The following is a 27,110-nucleotide window of genomic DNA, read 5'->3' as shown; positions in this document are numbered from 1 at the left end:
GTAATTTTAAGTTTACATTAAATTGATTTTATTAAAAATCTATTAGTAATGTATTGTAGTAGAAGTACATTTTACCAAAAGTTGTACTTAAGTACACTTAATATGAATGCACTATAAGCCTTAACACTTAAATTGATTTTGAGTGTGGTAATTTTAAGTTATATTAAATTGATTTTATTAAAAATCTATTAGTAATGTATTGTAGTAGAAGTACATTTTCTCAAAAGTTGTACTAAAGTACACTTAATATGAATGAATTATTATCACTAACACTTAAATTGATTTTGAGTGTGGTAATTCTCCCAGGTTAAAAAAAAGTGCACTAAAATACACTTTAAGTATACTTAGTACACTTTTCAGTAATGTACTAAAAGTGCTCTATTTTCGCACACTAATTTTGTACTTATTGTACTAAAAAATAGTATTAAGTATATGTTAAGATAAACTTAATACCATCTAAGTGTACTCAACTGTGCTATTTTGAGACACCATGAAATTGAACTAAAATGTGCTTTTAACATACTATATCTGTATTTAAAAAATATATTTAGTTACAACTAGAAATACACTTGAACCCTACTTTTGAACATTTATAAATATATTTATGACTAATTTAAAGTATAGCAATAATATATTAAAAGAATATACAAAGTGTGAAAAAAGTGTGCTAAAATACAATTTAAGTACACTTAGTGCACTTCCCTAATGTACTTAAAGTGCTCTATTTTCGGCCACTAATTTTGTACTCAATATACTCAATAAAAGTTATTCTTAAGTATATGTTAAGATAAACTTAAAATCATCTAAGTGTACTCAACTGTGCTATTTTGAGACACCATGAAGATGAACTAAAATGTGCTTTTAACATACTATCTCAGCATTTCCAAAAAATGTATTTTGTAACCACTTCTAATAGGATTGAAACATATTTCATAAACCTTTAAATATACTAATTATACATAAAAAATAAACTTACTGATTATTTAAAATACATGAATAATATATAACAAATGTATACAAAGCGTATTTATAATGTATTGCCCAGATATTTTTATCAATAAAAAATACACTTGTTGATTATTTAAAATACATAAATATATAACAAATGTATGCAAGGCGTATTTATAATGTATTTCCCACATATTTTTATTACAAAAAAAAATACACTTGTTGATTATTTAAAATACATGAATAATATATAATAAATGTATACAAAGTGTATGTCACGCCCTTGGACTGTTTGTCTTGGTTTTTCCCAGTGTTTCCCCCATTGGACTGTCTGTTTGGTTTCTCCCATGCCCTTTTTTGGTCTTCCTGCTCATTAGTGTGATCCCCTCCACCTGTTGTTGTAATTATCTCCCCTTTATAAGTTTGTTTGATTTCCTTGTTTCTTTGTCCGGCTACAAGCGTTACACCTATGTTCCTTCGTTGTGTGCACATCTTCTCCAGTCATTCCTGTCTATTGTTACTCTGCCTGAGGACTTATTGAAGACTTTTTATTGAAGAAGTTATTTTTTGCTTTCCTACACGTTTCGTGACAACGTATTTATAATGTATTGCCCATACATTTTTATTAGTTATAATACACTTATTAATTAATTAAAATATATAAATTATATATAATAAATTTATACAAAGCGTAATTATAATGTCTTGCCCACATATTTTTATTAATAAAAAATACACTATAAATACGCTATGTATACATTTATTATATATTATTCATGTATTTTAAATAATCATCAAGTGTATTTTTTATTAATAAAAATATTTGGGCAATACATTATAAATACGCTTTGTATACATTTTTTATATATTATTCATGTATTTTAAATAATTAATAAGTGTATTTTTTATTAATAAAAAAATGTGGGCAATACATTATAAATACACCTTGTATACATTTGTTATATATTATTATTGTATTTTAAATAATCAGTAAGTTTATTTTTCATGTATAACTAGTATATTTAAAGGTTTATGAAATATGTTTCAGTTGTATTATAAGTGGTAACAAAATACATTTTTGGAAATGCTGAGATAGTATGTTAAAAGCACGTTTTAGTTCATCTTCATGGTGTCTCAAAATAGCACAGTTGAGTACACTTAGATGATCTTAAGTTTATCTTAAGGAGTACTTAAGAATAACTTTTAGTATATTGAGTACAAAATCAGTGCCCGAAAATAGAGCACTTTAAGTACATTAGGGAAGTGCACTAAGTGTACTTAAATTGTATTTTAGCACACTTTTTTCACACTTTGTATATTCTTTTAATATATTATTGTTATACTTTAAATTAGTCATAAATATATTTATAAATGTTCAAAAGTAGGGTTCAAGTGTATTTCTAGTTGTAACTAAATATATATTTTTAAATACAGATATAGTATGTTAAAAGCACATTTTAGTTCAATTTCATGGTGTCTCAAAATAGCACAGTTGAGTACACTTAGATGGTATTAAGTTTATCTTAACATATACTTAATACTATTTTTTAGTACAATAAGTACAAAATTAGTGTGCGAAAATAGAGCACTTTTAGTACATTACTGAAAAGTGTACTAAGTATACTTAAATCAAGTGTATTTTAGTGCACTTTTTTCACATTTTGAATATTCTTTTAATATATTACTATTATACTTTAAATTAGTCTTAAATATATTTATAAATGTTTAAAATTACGGTTCAAGTGTATTTCTAGTTTTAACTAAATATATTTTTTAAAATACAGATATAGTATGTTAAAAGCACATTTTAGTTCAATTTCAGGGTGTCTCAAAATAGCACAGTTGAGTACACTTAGATGGTATTAAGTTTATCTTAACATATACTTAATACTATCTTTTAGTACATTAAGTACAAAATTAGTGTGCGAAAATAGAGCACTTTTAGTACATTATTGAAAAGTGTACTAAGTATACTTAAATAAAGTGTATTTTAGTGCACTTTTTTTTTACCTGGGTGGCCTTGGTGGTGATCCTTGGATTCTTTTTTACCTCTCTCACTATCCTCCTGGCCAGCACAGGTGTCACTTTTGGTTTCCGACCACGTCCTCTGAGATTTTTCACAGTGCGGAACGTCTTGTATTTTTTAATAATACTTTGCAGTGTAGCCACTGGAACTTCAAAACATTTAGATATGGTCTTATAGCCCTTACCTGACTTGTGAGCAGCCACAATGTGCAGACGCAGGTCCTCAGTGAGCTCCTTTGTCTTAGCCATGACTGTCCACAAACCAACAGCAGAGAGCTTCTGTTTTTCACCTGTTGAGTTGATTAAAACATTGTTCCCAATGAATCAGGGTAATCAGGATAGCGTAGAACAGCTTGGACTATTTGGAATGGTATAGAACTTTGGATTTTCCCATAGACTGGGACAGTTTGCAAAGGGTATAAATAATTTTGGACAAGCCACTTTTTGTTCAAATGTAAATAAAAGCTGAAAAGCTTATACATCGTCTTATCATCTTTTGGGAAAAGCCTGTGTGATTTTAAGTGAAAAATAAACTTACTGGTTGAATAAAAGTAACTTTAAGTCAAAATTTGCCAGGGGTAAGAATAATTTCGGGCTTGACTGTATATTTTTTAACAAAATAAGAAAAATTTGGACATCTTCATCCCATTCAAAAGTCATCTTTTATGTAAATTATCTTAGTCAGGACAGTCCTGCATTTTGTATGAGCCCTCTTATTTTGTTAAAATTATTCACATTTTCACAGATTCTGCAAAGGGGTTCCCAAACTTTTGCATAAAACTGTAAATGCCAAAGATTCAAGCAAATAGTAATAGAAAGGGGAAAAAAGTTTTAAAAATGTAAAATTAAATTTCTTTGGAATCAGCATCCTGTCTGTAGTTTGATTTATTTCGGAAGGAATTGCTTTAATACAAGATAAGTTATGACTAAGCCAAAATAATTAATAATAATTTTTGAGCTGTATGCTTTTTTGTTGTGAATTTGTGTGTGTGTTTACTTTGAATATAATTGTTTATGTTTAAACAAATTGCTAAATTAAAATAAAAAAAATAATAATAAAAAAACGTGTACTTGGGTTTCTCATACTTTAGGCCAATCAGAATGTAATCCCGCCTCCTGACACTCCTGGCTCTGATTGAATGTGTGAGACACAAGGTACAGTAGAGGTGCTTGTCAGTGTGTCCCCTTACAGTTTTTGGGGTGCGCTTGTATTCAGGGAAACGGTGCATGTGAAAAAAGTGACTTATCATCTTTAATAAAATATTACTCATCTTTATAAGCCAGACACGCAACTACCGCAGTAGAATAAATACAGCACACGAAAATGTCAGAGCCTGAGATACTTCTCCTCTCACCCAAGCAACTGAAGTCTGCTGCCTGGCAATATGAACGGATCAATATGAGGCATCATGAACGGAAAACACTTAAAACATGACGTGCAATGCACGTGAGAACCACTCAGTGGAGTTTGTGGAGATAAATGTGCACGGCGCATCCTTAAAAACAGCGTTTGAATTATTTTAACAAACTAAAAGACGGGGTTCTAATGAAGTATGTCTATGTATGGGATGAAAAATATAAACTGTATTACATATTAGCTTGCTTATTTTGCTCAGGTGCATTAACTATTAAGTCCATGTCTACTAACAAGAACGTAACCACAGGAAAACAGCTGTAAACACAAATTTGTGATACTGTTTAGGGGAACTATGGATTTGTGAAAAACCGAAATGTCAAACAATGCTGGTTTGCGACCATAAACGCACTCTTTTTCAATAGGAATTGTGAGCCTCACGAAAAGTGAATTATTGCTGCATGTTGCTATAAATCTGTATAGTGCGTGGAATTACGGAATCACTAGCTGCCATTGGTTCTCTAGGACAGTCATTCCCAAAGGCGGGGTCCCGACCCACAAGTGGGTCGCGGGAGATTTTGTATGGGTCGCCAAGTCGAGCAGTCTTTTTCTGTGCGCTATATACTCTTGATTAAAATTTATATGTGTAGTTCACCTATTAGCCGCACGAGGGAGCTCGTCGTTTTCTTCTTCTTCTGCTTTCTTTTTTTGTTGTTGTTCTTTAGCTGCGCTCTGCATCGCCTGTTTCACACATACTCCGTCTGCAGTGCGTATGCGTTGCGTATTTTTTTTTCGCACCCATGGATTGGAGCGTTCACACTGCACGCGGTTGCTGTCCAGCAGTACGTCCCACTGTTTCACAGTCAACACATAGCTTTTTGGCTAGGTTTAAAATAAGTAAAAATGCAGTTTTAAAGAAAAAGGCAACATAATACGTGCACTTGTCCAGGTAGAAAAGTTCTTTAAAAGGATTGTTTTTAATAAAGATTTAATGCGAAGGAAAAGCATGAGAGCCGACTGTTTCTGTCTGTGGTAAGTTTTAATTAAAATATTTTTTGATAGCCCAATTTTTAATTTAAAAAAGGAAGCTATAGCCTCCCTATGTTGTGTTTAAATGTGTTGCAACTTGCTTGAGCAACTTAATAAACCAATCTAGAAGTCAAGTGCTTTGAATAATACGTTGTTTTTTATTGAGTTTAAACGTGAATATGTCTGTTATTGTATTATTGTACTGTGATAAAAGAGGATCACAATGCTGAAAAAGCACTTTTTGATTTGATATCAAAATAACAGATAAATATTGTGTTTGTGGTAAACAACAATTTCTGCAAATCTGCAGTTTACTTAAAAAAATGTGCTTTGTCAAATACCTGTATCTCTTTTAAATAGTTAAGTGGAAGCATTACCTTAAAAATGGTCATACATATTTTTTTAATGCATAAATTCTTTTCGTGATATATGAACCTAATGAATATGGGCCTAATGTTTATTGGGTCACAATGATTTATTGACTTTAAAATGTGGGTCCCCAGAAAAAAAGTTTGGGAAACACTGCTCTAGGAGCAAACTATGAGACAAAACCATTGAAAACCTCTGGACGGATGCATGAAGATGCTTTTGTGTTCGAAGGTGCATGTTCGCGCACTACCTAATGACCTCCTGGTTGCAGCAGATAGTAATTGTGCCTTTAAGCATATTTTCACCATGCCTTTTTGCACCTTCTGTGAACCAATGCAGTGACGTATACTCTTCATGTTTATTTATAGATTTCATATAGAAACCTGCTAATTTAAGTCTTTGCTGTTAACTTCCTTTCTTTTTTTAAAACGTGCAACCTTTTTTTTTCATTCTAAAGTACCATGTGTGGATATGAGATGTAGATGAGATGTGCTTCCAGTCCCTATTAAAATATTTATGAGGCTAATCTTATTGTTATAGGCTATTTCTGACACTTTTATTACATTTATTTTTATTTTCAAGATATGTATATAGAGTATATGCATCACTTACAAATACATAACCTATATATATATATATATATATATATATATATATATATATATATATATATATATATATATATATATATATATAAAGGTCACGCTTTTGTTTGCTAAGCAACACACATGCGTTAACAAAAAGCTGTTTCATGTTTGTATGATTTCTGAAATGGTATATCAATTGAGTTCTTTGTTTTGAGCTGTAAGGAGGCGGTATGTTGTCCTGTGATGACGATATCCTCTACTGATGTCCTGATTGGCTAGTTTTACAAGCAATATCTTCAGCACCTGTCGAATTTGGTCCATATACGCTAAGCGAATGAGTAGTGGGTCACTTTGTATGAAGGCAGTATTTTAGGTCCTTTTAATCTCAAACTCGACACAATATGTATTTCAACCAAAGTGATTACAGTTATTGGAAACTATTATGAATTCATGCTCTTGGTTTATCATTAAACGCAACTGTACGCTAATATCAATGCGGTCATATTGGTAAAGGTATTTTCTATTGTGTGATTGATTGGCCGTAGTCGCGTTGTTCTGTTGCATCAGTGATTGATCGCCCATGTCGCGCTTGTGTACGTGACAACTGGATGAACTGGATTCCTCGACCAAATTTCAAATCGATGTTTGGGAATTTGAAACTGTCGGATTCAGTAACTTCTCTTTTCAGCACCTTGGTTAGTTCCTCTGAGGAGAAACTCGGAGCCTATGGCAAAGACACGGACAAATGCCTGTTATGTTTTATTCTTGACCTATTCCCGTGTGAGTTAGGCGCTTATTTTGAACGGCGAAGTCTCTGGACTGGACTGGACTGAAAATCATCTTATGAGGTCGCGGTTTTGGGAACAACTGGAATTTCAAGATGATGATCACACGCTACAGACCGGTATGCTAATTTATTTTTGATTGATAGGTAAAGTGACTACAATTAGAAATGTTTGTTAGTAGTGTTTTACCTACATGTTAGCGTTTAATTAGCCTTCAAACACGAAGTCATTTTGTGTATTCATACTGTTTTTTTTGCTTTTCGACATTTTCCTGAGAGGAAGTTAGGAAAACCACGCGTGTTTTCCAATACAACACTCGCAGGTACATCGAAGACAGATGGTGTAACTTTTCATGAAGTGTTTCCCATGTCAAATACATGAACCTAATGTCATTTTATTGTAATTTTCGACCTCGTTACCATTTTAACGTTATTTTGGGTGTTTGTGACCAGATGCGATAGAATTCAGTGAATGGAGATACTGCGCATGCGCGGTTGTTTTGGAATGGATCCTCTTGTTTCAATGGGGTGAAGCCCAAAAGATAAAAAAATCGATATACTACAGCCAGCTTTCCACAGCAATCATTTATCTTTTGTCGCGCTTGGATAGGGGGCGTGTGTGAAAGCTCTACAAAGAGATTTTTCTCCCCAAATACACAAGGATGTCTCATCTGTACCAGTGACTAGGCTATTAATGTAATTGGCCTTAGTCTTTTTTGTTATTCTGATTAGATTTATACATTCAATTATAAATGAGAGTGAAATTAGGGAAATTATTTTAATAATTACTTTCATGATGTAAACTGACTGAAGTGTATATGGGCCATTCTACAGAATTGGTCCAAAGTCAGAGTTGGAAACGTGATGAAAATCTTTGTGCGTATGCAAACTGAATAATATCCAAGGTACACATTTCTAGTAAGTGTGCAGTTAATTCTCATAGTATTTTCAGAAAGTTTTGGAATATTTGTCCTCTCGCCAAATTTGTCACTACTGAAACACAGTAATATTAATCATTTAATTAGAATGGTTATATTGGTCGTGACTGTTGCGGTAGTGACAATTTTATGGGATAACAACCAAAAGGACAAAGCTGTCACTATCCAAACACAACCAGTAGTAAAACCAGTTCGGTAGTAAAATTTTATTGGATAACTCTCCAAAAAAAAAAAAAAAAGCGCCACCAAATGTTTCGGTAGTGGCTGTTTTGGTAGTAACAATTTTATGGGATAACAACCAAAAGAACAAAAGTGTCACTATCCAAATGCCACCAAATGTTTTGATAGTAAAATTGTATTGGATAACACCAAAAAAACAATAATGTAACTACCGAAACGCCACCAAATGTTTTGGTCATGACTGTTATGGTAGTGAAAAATTTATGGGGATAACAACCAAAAAATACAAAGATGTCACTACTGAAACGTTACTAATTGTTTCAGTATTGACAATTTTATAGGATAACACCCCAAAAAAAAAAAAAAAAGAGGGCACTACTGAAACAACACCAAATATTTTGCTAGTGACTCTTTCGATAATGACAATTGTAGATAATTTTAAAGCTAGCTCAAAAATGCTAATGAGCACATGGTTAGCTAGCATAGTTTTGATCCGTTGTACACATATAACAACTTAATGTTAGGAAATAACTCCTAAAAAAAGTGTGCTGAATTGCAGAAAAAAAGGTGTTCGGTAGTGGCGTTCCTTAAAGTTACACACCTAACTTTTTCAGTAGTGACATGAAAAATGCACACATTTTTTTCCCATAAAGTTTCATAATTTAAAAAGAAATTATGAAATGCATATTATTTTTTTAACTTTACATTTAAAAAAATAAAATATACTTTTAAAACCAACAATGGAAAAAAAAAACATTCTATATCACTTTCAGAATTTGAAATTTAGGGGTTAGGGTTCAGGACAGCCACATTCCAATTAAAAGTACCCATATATATATATATATATATTAAGCTTACTGATATTTGAAATATTATTGTGGGTTTCAATAGATAATAGAAGGATCTTAGTAGACATCTAAGATTTGAATGCTTAAATGCTTTTTAAATTTTTTGGAGGGTTGTGGGACAGCAGTTTGCACCAATTCTGTAGAATGGCACATATAACTTGATAGCTTCAATCTATATGATTATTAAAAGACACTTGATGGGAACTACAATACATATAGAATTCATTACATATTGACTGAAATGATATACCTCCAGGCCTCTTTTGGTCTTTTGGCAGCTTGACCTTCCATGTAGTGCAGATTATAGGGCCATTCTACTCATTTAATCTTCTGGAAATGCTTTTTGAGGGGAATTAAATTACAGTGTGATAAAGTAGGAGTGTTGCTCTGCTGCATCTGCTGCTCCTAGAGCATTCAATCAGGTTGCAGATGCTTACCTTATTCATTCTCTTAATGGATTGTGATGTGCTTGCATGCACGTGTTTCTTTTGGAAGACAGGAGAGTGAATTCACACTTTGCCTGTCTGAAATAGCACATCTATAACACACCACATCTGTCTGTACCTTCCTTAACACCTGTGAGTGATAGATCAACCTTACCTTCTCACCACCGCGTCAAAAGGTTATCGCAGTATTTCTGAAGGGTTGTTTTAGTTTTGGAGAGAAATAAGGATGGATTGCAGTCCATATACGCTCTATATCTAATATCAGCATGGGTCAGGTAGCCTGTCTACGGAAAGGTGTAATTCTTCAAACTGCACCCTTTGGTTGACACAGCCCTACATTTCTTAAGTAGCTTCTACATGAGTGTAGTGCACTAGTAGTGATAGTCTGATAGTTCGATCCAATATAAATTGAAAACATGTTCTTGCCTTTATTTTTTCGTTCATTTGCTTTTATGTTTCGTTTTAATTTTTTGTTTTCGTCATTTGTTTTAGTTTTTTTCTGTTTTTGATTTGTTTGTTTTATGCATTGTTTTGTTTTTCTGTTTTCTTTTCTTTTATTCTTTTTTTTCATTTGTTTTTGTTATTTCAGTTGTTTTGTTTGTTTTTCTGTTTTCTTTTATTTTTGGTTTTGTTTTTTTGCGTTTTTGCGTGTTGTTTTGTACTTGTTTTGTTTGACTTTTATTTATTTTTTAATTCTCTATTTAGTTTTTATTTGCTTTTCTGTTTTGTTTTTATTTTTGTCTGTTTTGCAATTGTTTTGTTTCCTTTTCTTTTTTCTGATTTTGTTTTGTTTTCATTTTTTTCGTTTATTTTCCATTTTGTATTTGTGTTCTGTCTGTTTTTGTTTCATTTTCTGTTTTTTTGTTCGTTGTTAATTTTTGGGTTTTTATTTGCTGTTTTACTGCAAAACTTTTTTTTTACTGTTTTTTGTTTGATTTTTCATTTTTTATTAATTTTTTATTTCGTTTTATTTGCTTTTGTTTAGTTTCCTTTTCTGTTTTTTACTGCTTTTGATTTGTTTTCATTTGTTTGTTTTCTTTCTGTTTTTGTTTTAGTTTTTTCTTATTTTTTTATTTCGTTTTTATTCGCTTTTGTTTTGTTTCCTTTTCTGTTTTTTTCTGCTTTTGTTTTGTTTTCATTTGTTTGATTTCTGTCTGTTTTTGTTTTCCTTTTTATTTTCCATTTGTATTTGTTTTCTTATTCTGTTTTTGTTCCATTTTCTGTTTTTTGTTCATTGTTAATTTGTTAATATTTTGGCTTTTATTTGCTGTTTACTGCAAAACTGTTTTTTTTTTTACTGTTTTTTGTTTTCTTTAGTTTTCTTCTGTTTTGTACTTTGTTTTATATTTGTTTTTATTTTTCAGTTTGTTTTTGATATTTCAATTGATTTGTATCTTTTTTGCTGTTCTGTTTCGTTTTTTACATTTTCTTTGTACTTGTTTGTTTTTTATTATATTTTTATTAACTTTGTTTGCTTTTATGTTTTCTTTTCATTTTTTTGTTTTTGTCTGTCTTTTTTATATTTGTTTTTTTTTCTGCTTTTGATTAGTTTGTTTTCTGTCTGTTTTTGTTACAATTTTTTGTTTGTTTTCCATTTTTTGTTTTATTTTCTCTTTTTGTTTTCTTATTCTGATTTTGTTTAGTTTTGTTTTTTGTTTTATTTGGTTGTTAATTTTCTTTTTGCTGTTTTTGTTTTTATTTGCTTTATACTTATTTGTTTTCTTTTCTCTAGTTTTCTTCTGTTGTGTACTTCATATGTATTTGTTTTCATTTTTTCAGTTTTTTTTTTATTTTGTCTGTTTTTGTTTCATTTTTTTTGGTTTCATTTGCTTTGCACTGTTTTTGTTTTTCTCTTTTTTTTCTTTTATTCTGTTATGTTTTTTATTTGTTTTCATTTTTCAGTTGTTTTGTTTGTTTTTCGTTTTTTTTGTTGTTGTTTTGTTTGTTTTTTCTGCTTTTGATTTGTTTGTTTTCCTTTTTTTGTTTTATTTTCCCTTTCCCTTTTCATTTTCTTATTCTGTTTTTGTTTCATTTTCTTTTTATTGTTTTTATTTGCATTGTACTTATTTCCTAGTTATTTTATTCATTTATTTTATTTTATTTATGTAATTTTCAGCATCAGTTTAACAAGTCTAAATTCCAAAATGTAGTATATTCCATAATGTACTGACAGATTAGGCTATAGATAATAACCCATATTTGTAAGCCACTATTTTTTTTGTGACCTCATTACATATCCTTTCGTCCTTCAGCTGTCTCGTACTGTAAATTTGCTTTGGCTTTTGAACTTGCTGACAGTCCAACCAGATCAGTCTTTATTTACCATGAGTCAGTTCACCGCTCATGAATACCTTTGATGTGTCATGCCAGGCGTGTACCACACTGTGACGTGCGTGCTGGTTTTTCAATGCCGCCCGCGATGCAATTCTCTCCTCTCCTGCTCCCCCCCCCCCCCCACCGCTCCTCTCTCTCTGTCTTCCATCATGCTGTCTCTCTCTCCCTCCTTCTCTCTCTCCTCATCACACTCTCATGCACACACTCCGCCATACAGCTATCCTCCCACAAGGTCAACTCTGAGCTCTTGATCACCGCAACACGGCCAGATCGCATCCCGAGCACAAGCGCGTGTGTTTGCGCACGAGCGGAGATGCTTTTTGTTTTTTGATGGAATTAAGCTGCAGCAGCGGTTATTAAAAGCATGCTTGTGAGCCGTGGCTTTGCCGGTGGAATCCGATGCAGGCGTCCCCCTGTCAGAGAGAAGCTGTTTGGATGTGCTCATCCCATGCAGAAGCGGAGCAGCTATTGCGCTCTACCTGTGCAGTGATTCACTTCAGCTGATATCCTCCACCTACAGCAAGGATGTAACGGCTCCTCTGTGGACAGATTATGCTCGGAGAGGATCTCTTCTAGCTTTTTACCCCTTTCTTGTCCTCTTTTTTCCTCCTGTCTGGGTCTTTCTTCTACCGGAACACCTCAGAGACCCGATACCACCATGTCCTTGGCTTTCTGCGGCAACGACAACAACTCGGCCGCGTACAATGTGGACGCCGGTGTCCTCAACAACGGCTGCTTCCTGGACGCCCTCACGGTGGTGCCACACGTCTTCCTGCTCTTCATCACTTTTCCTATCCTCTTCATCGGTGAGTGTCAGAGACAGGTGAGAACTTGTGCACGATTGTGTCACGATACTAAATGGCTGGAGTGACTGAACACCTGTGACTTAACTATGTACTGTAAGATTAATTATAGATAGATAGATAGATAGATAGACAGGCACATAGATAGACAAGCGGAAAGAAAGATAGACAGATTGAAGGATACATGGATAGACAGACAGAGGAATAGATGGATGGATAGACAGTTGGATAGACAGACAATTGGATAGACAGACGTACACATAGATAGATGGGTGGAAAGATAGATAGACAGACAAGCGGATAGATGGCTAGACAGACTGTGGGATATACAGTCGATAGACTAAGAAATTAATAGACAGACATACGATAGATAGACTTAATTTTGAAGGTGTGCCGCACCATTTTGATTGGTGTTTTGTTTGTGAAAGGATCAGAGAAACAGACAGGAAATGATTAATGAGCTCTTTGAAATTCATTTTTGAATATTTGGCTCATTCATTACGAAGATAAACACTGCATAATTGATCTGCGCTCAAGTAGTCATTTGCCACGAATGTGGTTTGGCGAACCACACAGGGAGGCCAGGATAGAGTTTGTCAAGCCGCTGTGGGAAACATTTTTATTTTAGACAAACCAATGTGACCTTAGTGGTGGAATGTACAGCTGAAGCCATCATACTGTCAGAGAGTCGAGTTACAGGAAGAACACCGCTCGGTTCGCCATACCAGAAGAGTCAGAGCAACGGTAAACAATCCCACTAATGTCAGAGTGTACTAACCTGAACCAACCTACAGTACTCTCACACTTTCTATTATTAATTTCCGAATGATTTGGAATAGTTGATTGGATTCATAAAATTGTTGTTTCTCTTTGGACAGATTTTTCATAAACATTATTTTGCCACTGTGAATTCCATACAAATCTCATCTTCAGTAGACAATATTATGCATAAAATGGCTACATCGGTTTTATTATGCAATACATGTTGCTGTTTGTTTTGAATTAACATCCTAATATCTCTAATATCTGGTTTTTCAGGATATCAATGGCTAAATGTGTCCCAGTTATTACAACCTGGAAATGACTTTGATTTTGAGACACTTTTTCCATTAAAACGCTGTATATTTGCCCATTTAATAAGTTTGCCTAAAAGCACCTGCCTAATGTCTGTATGTGATGCTTTTTATTAGGGATGATGATATACGAACAAACTATTTATTCCTCAAGGATAGTTTACATGACTTCTTGTCAGAGAGAATGATGTTGCTGTAAGCAATGAACAGATTTTTTATCACTGTACTGTAGGTTGGGGGAGTCAGAGCTCCAAGGTGCACATTCATCACAGCACTTGGCTGCACTTCCCCGGACACAACCTCCGCTGGATCCTCACCTTCATCCTGCTCTTCATCATCGTCTGCGAAATAGCCGAGGGCATCGTGTCCGACGGGTGAGATTTTTGTATCAATTTATCTGACTGTATGAATCCTATGAAACCTGTCAAGAACCTGCCTAGGGCATCAATTGCAATATAAGGTATTATTAGGATTTTTTTGTCTTAATAATTTTGTTCTTCAGAAAAATTCTTCAGGTCCCACAAATTTTTTTTTTTTTTTTTTTTGCATTTTTGTGTATTCGAACCCTTTCCAATAATGACTGTATGGTTTTGAGATCCATCTATTCACACTGAAGACAACTGAGGGATTCATACGTAACTATTACAGAAGGTTAAAATACTCACTGATGCTTCAGAAGGAAACACGATGCATTAAGTGCCCGGGGGTGAAAACTTTTGAACAGAATGAAGATGTGTAAATTTGTCTTTTTTTGCCTAAATATCATATTTTGTTTATTTAGAACTGCCCTTCAGAAGCTACAGAAGATATTTACATGTTTCCCACAAGACAAAATGAGTTAAATTTACCCTGATCTTCAAATTCAAAAAGTTTTCACCCCCTTAATGCGTTGTTTTTCCTTCTGAAGCATCAGTGAGCATTTGAACCTTCTGTAATAGTTGTATATGAATCCCTGAGTTGTCCTCAGTGTGAAAAGATGGATCTCAAAATCATACAGTCATTGTTGGAAAGAGTTCAAATACACAAAAATGCTGAAAAACCAAAGAATTTGTGGAACCTGAAGGATTTTTCTGAAGAACAGCAGGCAATTTAACTGTTCAGGACAAACAAGGGACTCATGAACAACTATCTCTTAAAAAAAAAACACACAGCTGTGGATCATTCAGGTAACTTGTGAACTATGTAAACTTTTATGTAAAATATCTAATTCCGGGCAGTACTAAATAAAAAACAACATTAATTTTGTATGATCCCTCTTATTTCGGTATGTAAACTTTTGACTTCAACTCTATATACAGTATATTGTAATTTAAAATAACTGTTTTCTATGTGAATATATTGTAAAATGCAACTTATTCCTGTGATGCAAAGCTGAATTTTCAGCATCCTTGCAAAAAACATTTCTTATTATTATCAATGTTGGAGATGTTTGAGTTAGAATGTTGGCAAATATTTTTGTTACATTATAAATAATTGAATGTGTCCATGTAGAATAAAAGTACAAATAATTAATGTCCATTATGTATAAATGAAAATCTTGAAAATGAATAATAAAAAATAAATTTCATTCTTTCTTATTTAATTGTTTAATTTAATTTTTATTTGGAATTATTGTCCCATGTCTAAAATTGTTTCTTTCTGTCTCTTTCTCAGGTTTAATCAGTCAGTCCACTTGCACCTCTATATGCCATCATGTTTGGCCTTCATGGCTGCCATCACGTCAATCGTCTACTACCACAACATAGAGACCTCCAACTTCCCCAAACTACTGACGAGTGCGTGTCGACTTTATAGTGTCTTTTCCTTATTAAAGGAATAGTTCCCCCAAAAATTAAAATTACACCATGATCGACTTTCTTCTTTCAGACAAATACAATCGGAGTTATATTAAAAATGTCTTGGCACATCCAAAATTTATAATGGCAGTGAAATAGGTGTCAAGATTTTGAAGCAAATTAAAGTGGATCCATCCATCATAAAAAGTACTCAACATGCCTCCAGGGTTTAATAAAGGCCGTCTAAAGTGAGTTGATGCATTTGTGCAAGAAAAATGTCCATGTTTTACTTTATAAACCATAATCTCTAGCTTTCACCAACTGTTGTACATGAGAGCGGCGTTTTTCTTACAAAATGCAATGCACTTTATTGGACCTCAAAATATCAACAACCATTCACTACCATTATAAATAAATGAAAGAGCCAAGACATTTTTTTTTAATATAACTCCTATTGTATTTGTTTGAAAGAAGAAAGTCATATACACCCAGGATGGCTTGAGGGTGATTTAATTTTTTGGGAAATTCATTTCTGTTATTTGCATGTGCAAATCACTTTCTAAAGAATGATGTGAAGCATCATTAACTGTAATATGGAATTGCAATAATGCAATTTTAATAATAAATATGCAATGTTTGAAACAATAATTGAACTGCTCCAGCTACATTTGGACAGATCCCATATTTCTAAGAAACGACTGCATTGCAGTGCTACAGACTAATGACCCTTGGTGGCACAATGCAATTTTCCAACTACAGTTTCATTTCCAGAATAAAACCGTTTGTTATAATGGCTTTAAACCTAAGCCTTGTCTAGACTAGAGATTGAAGTCGCAGCCCTGTGATCACATTCTTTGGCTGCAATATTTTTGAGGACGACAGGGCGTTTTAAAGAGACTCTAACCATATTTATCATCCTGTCTCTGAACATCTGGAATGAGAAGCCATTTCAGAAGTTCACCTGCTGTGCAAAACCAGTAGAGACCGATGCCTTTAGTACTAAAGTGTGTAAAGAATGTGATGTCATGTATCATTGTTTTTGTTTTTCTTTACAGCTTTGCTCATTTATTGGGTTCTAGCATTTGTCTCTAAAACAATCAAGTTTGCCAAGTACACGGAGCACGGCATCGGACTGAGACAGCTGCGCTTCGGGATCACAGGCCTACTGGCCTTGCTATACGGCCTGCTGTTGGCCGTGGAAATCAACGTCATCCTGAGGAGGGTAAATGATTTTGTTTCTGTGATTTGTATTCCTGACCATTGATTTTCTATTCTCCATTTTGATTATACTTATTCCTCAGCCTCTGGCTGTGATTGTCTTACAGTCTCAGATAATACAAGGGTCTGATCACGTCTGCTGACAGACTGCACGGAATTCGGGATTTTCTAAATTCGATCAGATCTTTAGTCTGGATTCTGAATTTTTATCCTTCTGAATACAGAGTATTTTCTCTCCCACATGTCGTTTTTAAACCCTGATGATGTTGCTTCTCTGTAAAACATAAAAGGAGATATTTAGTAGAGTGTCCAAGTTGCTCTTTTTCCATACAGTGAAAGTAAATGGAAACCAGAGATCCAAAAATGACTAAATTTTCTAAGTTACCTGAAGCCATTAGACTGAAGTTGTATGGATTATAGCAATGCATCTCATAATAACCACAGTGTTATGGTGCAGAGAGCTGTGTTATTATTTTATGAACTTACAAAAAATGAATCACATGTTTCACAAGAGGATGTTTGTGTGCAGTATCTCTGTACTGGTTTAATTAATTTTGAGCTTTCACAGGCCAGTTATTAAAAAGAAAAAGAGAGATTAATTAAAACGCTGCACTTGGAGTCATTACACTGTTTGCATATGCATGTGTAAAGCATATCGCTCTGTAGGTTTCATTTCAGTGTCTTTCCGATTAAAAATCTGTGTATTTTTCATTTTTATTATAATATATATTAAAAATGTTGGTAACACTTTACAATAAGTTTCAATAGTTAACATTGGTTAACTACATTAGTTAACATGAACTAAGAATGAACAATACTTCTACTGCATTTATTATTCTTAGTTAATGTTCATTTCAGCATTTACTAATGCATTTTTAAAATCACAAGTTGTGTTTGTTAACATGAACTAACATGTATTGAACTAACATGAACAAACAATGAACGACTGTGTTTTCATTAACATTAACAAAGATTATTAAAAATTGTAATAATGTATTGTTAATTGTTTGCTCATGTTAGTTAATACATTAACTAACGTTAATAAATGACACCTTATTGTAAAGTGTTAACAAAATGTTAATATAATATTATTAATATATTATTGCAATGCTAATATTTTTAAGTAGTAAAGTTTGCATTGTAATGTTGTTAATTTACAATATTTTGCAACTGATATTATATAACATAATCTAATATTTTTGGGCAAACAAGTTATCTTTTGTAACATTGTGAATTTGCAATATTTTCTAATTAGTTATGAAGCAGCCTTGAAAAATTTGTTAATTAATTAATTGTTTAATTTAGTCATTAATTAAAATCTTCATTTATTAAATCAAACTTTATATAATATTTATAGAATGCCTGAAGCTATTAAGTTTCATAGTCCAAAAATAGTTTGCCTTTTTGTTTTGTTATCAAACTATTTGACGCTGTGAGATTTATGAGAGAAAATGTAATGTTTTTAAATTCTTTTTTTTTCAAAGTGGACAAACTTTGATTTTTCTTTCATGTACAATTAGAAGAATTTTAACAGTATTTTCTCCTTTGTTCTACAGCGATATTTGTGTTTTGCTCACCCCACTGAAGTGAAGCCTCCAGAGGATTTACAAGACCTAGGAGTTCGATTCTTGCAGCCGTTCGTGAACCTGCTGTCCAAAAGCACATACTGGTGGATGAACACCTTTATCACTGCAGCACACAGACGCCCCATCGATCTGAAGGTCATTGGCAAGCTACCAATCGCTATGAGAGCTCTAACTAACTACCTGAAGCTCCGCGAGGCTTTTGAAGCCCAGAAGGTACGCTTTAAGAATCCGTCATAGTTTTATCTTTTTTTTCTACTATTACTATTTTTAGGAAAATTCCCTTATTCTCTTGCCTAATGCTAGCATGTGACACCAAACAATAGAAGAGGACTTTTTATGATTTTGAAGCCTAAATACAATCAGCAGAAGTGAAAAGCTAAACATAGACTATGAACAAACTACACTGATTTCACTTAAAACAAAAAAACAAAAAAAACATTCTCCTTCTAAGTTTGAGTTAGAATAGTTTGCAACCTTTATTTATTTATACAACACTTATAACAATAAGGGTTGTGTCAAAGCAAGAAGTGTAAAAAAAGGGGGATTTACTGATGTATTTTATGTTGTAGAATTTACCATCACTCGTGTTCACCACAGATCTTATTTCAGCCATTTAATCAAAAAAAAATAATAATAATATATATATTTACTTCAGGATGATGTAGTTGGAAGTGGTAACATGCTAGCTTTTTTTCCTGGTTTGGCCTATATAAACACAGAAGTACTAATACCAGAACCAGAAGTGACTAACATGCTAGCTTTTTATCCGTGTTTTGGTCTACAAAAGTATGAAAAGTGCTAAATCTGAAACTAGAAGTGCTAACTTGCTAACTTGTTTCTGAGTTTTGGACTACAAAAATACAGAATTGCCAAACCTGTAGTTGAAAGTGCTAACTTGCTAACTTGTTTCCGAGTTTTGGCCTACAAAAATACAGAAATGCCAAGCCTGTAGTTGAAAGTGCTAACTTGCTAACTTGTTTCTGAGTTGTGGACTACAAAAATACAGAAGTGCCAAACCCGTAGTTGAAAGTGCTAACTTGCTAACTTGTTTTTCGTGTTTTGGCCTACAAAAATACAGAAGTGCCAAATCTGTAGTTAAAAAAAGTGCTAACTTGTTTCCGAGTTTTGGCCTACAAAAAAACAGAAAGGCCAAACCTGTAGTTGAAAGTGCTAACTTGCTAACTTGTTTCCGAGTTTTGGCCTACAAAAATACAGAAATGCCAAACCCGTAGTTGAAATTGCTAACTTGCTAACTCGTTTCCACAGAAGTGTTAAAACCAGAAATTGAAGTGCTAATATGCTGACTCATTTCCAAATTTTGGCCTACAAATATACAGAAGTATTAAAAAATAAAATATAAAAAATGAAAACAGCATCCTGCAGCAGCACTCAGTTCCCTATCAGTCGGTTTCTTCGACGTCTCGTCGAGACCGACGAATTGGGATATGCTTGCCCGGGCCGCCGAGAAGGTAGGGCTTGAATAGAATCCTTGACTGGAATCCCTAGCCCTCCAGGCTGGATGATTGGTATCTCGGGGTGGCCCGCGCTGGTTCTCAGCGTCCCACCCCAGTGCCCTTCTTCCCAGAAGTGCATGAAGAGCTCACTCGGACGTGGACGGCACCTTTTACTGCCCGAAACCGCTCGAGTGGGACCTCCTCCCTCGCCACTCTTGATGGCGGACCAGCGCGGGGCTATACGGGCGTCCTGCCGGTGGAGCATGCTGTCGCGATGCAACTGTGTCCTGGCGCCGCTTCCACTTGGCGGGGCAGTCCGTCGCTCCCTTCCCGGGCCTGTAGGCGCTCGTCGGCTTTGATCGGCAGTGCCTATTCGGCCTGTGGCGCCGCTGTTTCCGCCTTGCACGCCATGGCATTGCTACAGGTTCATCAGGCTCAGGCACTGAAGGACCTGTACGAGGGTGGTCACGACCCAGAAGTTCTCTGTGAACTTCGTATCACCACGGACCTCGCGCTGCGTGCGACGAAGGTGACCGCGCGGCCTCTGGGTCGTGCCATGTCCACTATGGTGGTCCAGGAACACCATTTCTGGCTGTGTTTGGCAGATATAAGGGACTCCGATATAACCAGGTTCCTCGACGCTCCGGTGTCCCAGACCGGCCTCTTCGGCGACGCGGTGGAAAACTTTGCCCAGCAGTTCTCCGCCGCCAAGAAGCAGACTGATGTCTGGCCCCGGCGTGCAGCTGCTGCCCCCACCCGGCCGCCGGCAGCACCTCAGTCCGCTCGTCACCGAGGGCGGCCCTCTGCCTCCACCTCCGCTCCACAGCAGCCACCGCAGCAGCCTTCACAACGCCGCCGTGGAGCCGGTCGCAGGGCAGCCGCCCTGCCCGTCCAGGCCCCCACAAAGACCAGTGGCAAGAGCAAGAGGCCCTGAGACGGGCGACCCAGAGATGGAGGATGCTGCTCTTCGGGAGATGGTGACCGCACCACTCCCTCCCCCGGAGGAGGGCCGGGCGGAGAATCTTTTGTTTGTTTTTTCCCCGCCACCGACCGCACATCCCTGCGCCTCACCCACCCTTCCCTCTCGCCAGCGAGCGACGATGGGCAGCTAGAGAGTGCTGCGAAATGGACTACTCACGCACCATCGGCTCATACGCAGGTAAGCGTCTCACACACAACACACAGACGCTCTGACCCCGCTTCGGACCGGCAACAAGACGCCTTGGCAGGGTCCCTGCGCCCCCTATCGCTGCTCCCCCGCGGGTACATCAGTGGTCCCCCTGGTGCCACTTGTACACTACCTGGGAGCCTGGATAGAGCTTCCCAGCCCATCTTGCTGGCTCCTCCGGACCATCAGACTCGACTATGCGATTCAGTTCGCCCGGCGCCCTCCCAAATTCAGAGGTGTCCACTTCACCTCAGTGAGGGCCGCAGATGCTCCCATTAGGGTTGCACGGTATACCGGTACTACGGTAGTATCGCGATACTAAAGCTTACAAATACCCGCGGTGCCATTGCATTTTTGAAACGATAGTATCGTCCAAATGGTAGCACCATAAGATATGTTGTATGCACGGCAGGAACACTGTTTAAAACGTTCATGCACGCCAGCAGAAACATTACAAGTTGACTGCCAAAATGTCTTTCTGCTGTGCTTTGTGTAGTACAAGCGGTGTATAGGCTTTATATGCTATTCAGTGTTTCACCATGCTTCAGTTCAGTTTGAAATGAGAAGCTGCACGCGCACGTCCTTGTTCACGCTGCAGTTTCAGAAGAGAGGGTCTGATTCAGACGACTGTCTAATGTTATTTAAAAAATATCAGCCCAAGAATCAATTATTAAACATCAAAATATTTTACTAGACAGAATTTTCGTATTTTTATTCATTTGCCCACTTTTAGAACATGTGTAATAATTCGTTTCTGGAAGCAACTTTGCGATCACGAATGCAATTCCATTCATTAACATAGTGGTTTCGACCTTGGTTCTTATCAATCATTATATATATATAACTTGGAAATTTTAAGATATGGCAGCAAAAATGCTCGTGACAGTTCAGCAATAAGACACGAGCAAGATGTTTTAGTTTCGTTTCTGTGTTCGAATCTGAATTCGCGTTAGTTTGGGCGAATCACTGATTCACTAAGCCATTCATAAAAACGAGTCATTTGATTCACCCCTGAATGATTCAGCCGTTTTGAAAGAATCGTTTGAACAACTCAGTGATTCAATCATGAACACTGCTGCCATCTGCTGGCGGTTTTAAGTTTCTCGTCATGTTCCATTCTTTTCCAACATATTTCTATATTCAGAGTTTTGTATTTAAAACATTTATCTTATAACATTATTTATGCAATTATAAGTACAGTCTAAATGCATAAATACCACATCTAAATGTCACTCTATGAAGCTTCTGTGCAGTGCTCAGATGACTTTTGTTGACATGATTTCATGGATAACAATAGCCAGTCATTTATTCACATTAGTGAAGTATTCAGAGAAAAATCTTGCCTGTTTTCATTTACATCTTTTTATTTATGAATTTTTTTATTCATTTTGTAGATTTGAATTTTAAATTAACAGAATACTGCATGGTATCGTGATACTACTTGGTATCGTGATACTTCAGCTGGTATAGTATCGTAAGTCATTTTTATGGTATCGTGACAACCCTAGCTCCCATCTTGCGTGCAGAAATCGCAACCTTGCTGGCGAAGGAAGCGATACAGCCGGTCAGAGGATCACTTTTCTCTGTATGGAACTGGACTCGGTCAACCAGACAGCACGCCTCACGCAAAAACGTGCTCAGTCGGTGTTGAACTGCCTGAATACATTCAAGAGCAAGACGGCGGTCCCACTGAAACAATTTCAGAGGCTCCTGGGGCATATGGCAGCAGCGGCAGCAATCACGCCGCTAGGGCTGCTCCATATGAGACCGCTTCAACACTGGCTTCATGGCCGAGTCCCAAGGAGAGTGTGGCTACGTGGTTCTTACCGGGTTCAAGTAACACCGGCCTGCCGCCAAACCTTCTTCCCGTGGTCAGACCTCTCATTCCAACGGGCAGGAGTACCCATGGAACAGGTCTCCAGGCATGCTGTGGTACACACAGATGCCTCCACCACCGGTTGGGGAGCCACGTACGACGGACAGGCAGTTTCAGGGGTTTGGACGGGCCCCCAGCTAACTTTGCACATCAACTGCCTCGAGTTGCTTGCAGTACGTCTTGCCCTGCTCCGACTCAAGGGGCACTTACGAGGCAAGCAAGTGCTGGTCTGTACGGACAACACTGCGACCGTTGCATACATCAACCATCAAGGTGGTCTACGCTCCCTGACCGGAGGAACTCTCGGTTCGGACGCACTGGCATGCAGCTGGCCGCGGGGCCTTCGCAAATATGCGTTTCCCCCAGTGAGCCTTCTCGCACAGGCACTGTGCAAGATCAGGGAGGACGAGGAGCAGGTCCTCCTGGTAGCCCCTTACTGGCCCACTCGGTTCTGGTTCCAAGAATTAATGCTCCTCGCGACAGCCCCTCCTTGGCAAATTCCTCTGAGGAAGGATCTACTGACTCAGAGACGGGGCACCCTCTGGAAATCTGGACCTCTGGAAATTACATGTCTGGTCCCTGGACGGCACGCGGAGGTTCTAGGTGACCTACCCCAAGGGGTAGTTGACACCATTACTTTGACGCGAGCGCAGTCCACGAGACATGTCTACGCCTTAAAATGGAACCTATTCGTTGACTGGTGTTCCTCTCATAGAGAGGACCCCCGAAGATGCTCGATCAGAGCCGTGCTTTCCTTTCTGCAGCAAGGGTTGGAGCGTAGGCTGTCCCCCTCAACCCTTAAAGTCTATGTGGCTGCTATTTCTGCTAACCACAACCTCATAGAAGGAAGGCCGGTGGGGAAGCACAACCTGGTCACCAGGTTTCTCAGGGGCGCCAGAAGGTTAAATCCTCCTAGGTCCCCTTCCGTACTCTCTTGGGACCTGTCTTTAGTGCTCACAGCACTACAGCAGGCCCCCTTTGAGCCTTTGCAGTCAGTCAAGCTGAAGTTTCTTTCAATGAAAACTCTGCTCCTGCTTGCACTGACCTCCATCAAGAGGGTAGGAGACCTGCATGCATTTTCGGTCGACGAATCGTGGCTAGAGTTTGGCCCGGCGGATTACCAGGTAACACTGAGGCCCCGGCCTGGTTATGTGCCCAAGGTTCCTACCACTCTCTTCAGGGACCAGGTGGTGAGCCTGCAAGAGCTGCCCTCAGAAGAGGCAGACCCAGCCCTAGCTTTGCTCTGTCCCTTCCGAGCACTAAGATGCTACGTTGACCGGACACAAAGCTTCAGGACCTCAGACCAGCTCTTTGTGTGTCATGGAGGCAGGCAGAAGGGGAATGCCGTCTCCAAGCAGAGGATGGCCCACTGGATAGTGGATGCCATTACCCTGGCCTATCAGATTCAGGGTGTGCCCTGTCCCCTCAGGCTGAGAGCACACTCAACTAGAAGTGTTGCATCCTCCTGTGCGTTGGCTCGTGGCGCCTCGCTAAATGACATTTGTAGAGCTGCGGGCTGGGCGACCTCTAACACGTTCACTAGGTTCTATAGTCTTCGTGTAGAGCCAGTCTCCTCCTGTGTTCTCACCTCAAACAGGTAGAAACACAGAGAGGCCTCTGGCTCGGGTCGGCTTGCTATAATGCTCCAGAGTATCCCTAGAGTAACTCTATCGAGTTCCTCCGCTGAGCTTGACAGCCTGACGTAGCGGAGCGTCCGGCGTCAGGCCCTCACTCGATGAATCCTGCAGAACCGGTAGAGGGCCAGGCTCCACATAGAGACTTAACTGCATCTCTTATATATTCCACAGTGCGCCCTAGAGGCTGTGTATTTCCCCGGTAGTCCATCTACCATCTCACGAGGGTTCAATCACCTCCAATCTTCCATATATCCTGAATTGAGTTATATGTGTATTGCTCCGAACCTCCTACAGAAAGGACGTGAGCTCTGCACATTCCCAGTACTCCAGCCTCACTGAAGTAGGTGGTGCTATGTTATACGGTGACTGGTTTTCCTTGTAGCGAGCCCTGGCCGAAGCCAAAAAAGGGGCCCAGGAGGCTTGCTCAGGACACTGGAAGGGGCAGCAGCCGCGGCGTTTTGTTTGGGATCCCAATTCGTCGGTCTCGCCGAGACGTCGAAGAGGCCGACTGATAGGGAATGTCTCGGTTACGTATTGTATCCCTCGTTCCCTGAAGGAGGGAACGGAGACGTCTCGTCCCGTCGCCTCGGCTCCTGTACCATCGCTGTACGGCCGGGCCGTCTATGCATGGCACCTGCTGCTCATTATATGCTCACGCTGTGATCAGCCGCAGCTGGCTGCAATCATGCATGCCAATGTGCATTGGCTCGTTTAGTTTACACACGAAGTAGATATCCCAATTCGTCAGTCTCGACGAGACGTCTCCGTTCCCTCCTTCAGGGAACGAGGGTTACAATACGTAACCGAGACGTTGTCACGTGACCTCATTACATTGGATTTCTCTCCATCTATCTGTATATAAATATATATATACGTATATATGAGGTAATACAGTATTTCATAAATAGTCAGACTTTACCTAAAGTCTCACAAGTGTTTGTTTAAATGAATCGAAAAAAAAAAAAACATTTGCTTACATGTTCTCTGTGGATTTGGGGATTGTGTCTGTCTCTTTGTTAATGACGAAGATGTGAAAAGTCACGTACGTCATAAACCACAGGAAGACAGATGCGGAATACCAATTAAATGTCATGTCTTCAAAGCACTGAAAGTCAGAATATGTTCGTTTTGCTCTGTGAATGCAGTGACCTTTTGACCCTCAGCGGGGGTGAAGGACTTCTGCTTCTCTGTTTTCATGGAAGTAAATAACATATGACGTGTGCAGTTACGTGTTTGTGCGCTCAATTCCAGGTAAATAGACATTCTGAGGATTCATAACGTGACAGTTTTCACGTGCGGGACGAGTTCAGTCTGACATCGGTCATGTCTGATGTGATGAACTCCATTAGTAATGGCCATAATAAATGCTACATATGATTGATTCCATCCTCTAGTGCAATAGTTCAGGATTAGCGTCACATCCAGAACCATTCTGGTATGCAACGCCCATTTTTCACCTTTTAATCAATTCCCAAATGAAAAAATCAATCCCTGCCATACATTTTTCTTCACTTAATTACAGAAATGCACCAATGTTGAGCTAAAACAGGTTGTAAAAAGGGTTTTACATTGGTTGTAAGGAAATATCTTGTCCGGATAATAGCAAACATTCTCAGAATGTTCTAGAAAAGGTTCTCTTTGACTCAGATGGAAACAATGCTTAAATTCTTAACTTTTAATGGAAACAAGGCATATGTAGAAGGTAGCTGCCTATGTAGACAGTAGAAAGCAAGCTTACTGTGTTTATAAACACAGATGTTATGACTTACTCCTTTGTAGTACAGTGAATAATTTAGATGCAGTCACAAAAATCTTGGCTATATTCTTATCTGTCTTTACCTTTTTGTTACTTATTCAGAAACCCCAAGGCATTCAGCCGCAAGGACCCAAGTGGATCTGGACAGCTCTGCGGCAGGCCTTTGGAAGACCTCTGCTCCTCAGCATCACCTACCGTTTCATGGCGGATCTGCTTGGCTTTGCCGGACCGCTCTGCATCTCAGGCATCGTGCACCATCTCAGTAAAGAGAACCACACCATTCAGCCACCGGTGAGAAAATTAATGTCTATGAAACTCATTTGAGCCACATGTAAAACAACCAAGAATAAAGGTTGAATTTTAGTTGTTTCAAAAGTAAAAGACATTAAACTAAATTATTTTAAGTACTTTTGTTCTCTGAGCTATTTTGAGGGTTAAATTAGAAAGTGTTGCATGGACTTCTGGCCATGGCTGCTTCTTTTCATGTAGCATTTTCATCTTGTGTTACGAAGCGTTTTATCGTCATGCTGCTGTAATTAATTATTAAAGACTTTAACAGCATACTGTCTGGCTCTCGGATGTCGGATGTTGGCCTGTTTGGATGTCTTCAAATGACATAATCCAATTTAGTTAGTGACCGCAAGACAGTGATATAAGATGAATGAACAATCCACATAAAAAAGTCTTATGCCTAATTAATAATTTTTTCTAGTTACTAAACTGAAAACCGTGGCCATCATACACATTTATTTATTAATTTTTGAGAGGGGCATCAGATGAAGCCCTTGCTCTAGAGGGAAGTTATTCAACGTTATTATGTGTTATTGACAGTACTGGGTAAGTTATTAAAAAGTAATCTACCACAGATTACTAATTACTTCTTTAAAATTGCAATGTGATTGCATTACTGGTTACTGAATTT

General features: G+C 37.4%; 1 protein-coding gene across 1 annotated transcript in view; it reads left to right on the top strand.

Annotated features, from left to right (window-relative positions):
- Positions 1 to 12,007: 12,007 nt before the first annotated feature.
- abcc8 (ATP-binding cassette, sub-family C (CFTR/MRP), member 8) overlaps positions 12,008 to 27,110 on the top strand; it is a 106,055-nt gene continuing 90,952 nt past the window's right edge. Inside the window, exons 1-6 of the mRNA XM_073831668.1 lie at positions 12,008 to 12,648; positions 13,951 to 14,092; positions 15,372 to 15,493; positions 16,549 to 16,715; positions 18,268 to 18,510; positions 26,291 to 26,479. Of these exons, the coding sequence (XP_073687769.1) occupies positions 12,501 to 12,648; positions 13,951 to 14,092; positions 15,372 to 15,493; positions 16,549 to 16,715; positions 18,268 to 18,510; positions 26,291 to 26,479 (1,011 nt within the window). The 5' untranslated portion in view covers positions 12,008 to 12,500. The remainder of the gene's footprint in view (positions 12,649 to 13,950; positions 14,093 to 15,371; positions 15,494 to 16,548; positions 16,716 to 18,267; positions 18,511 to 26,290; positions 26,480 to 27,110) is intronic.

The sequence above is a fragment of the Garra rufa genome, chromosome 25 (genome assembly GCF_049309525.1).
Source record: "Garra rufa chromosome 25, GarRuf1.0, whole genome shotgun sequence".
In the NCBI taxonomy this organism is placed as follows: Eukaryota; Metazoa; Chordata; class Actinopteri; order Cypriniformes; family Cyprinidae; genus Garra; species Garra rufa.
Note: the sequence above shows the minus strand (reverse complement) of the source record. Positions and strands in the feature narration are given on the sequence as shown.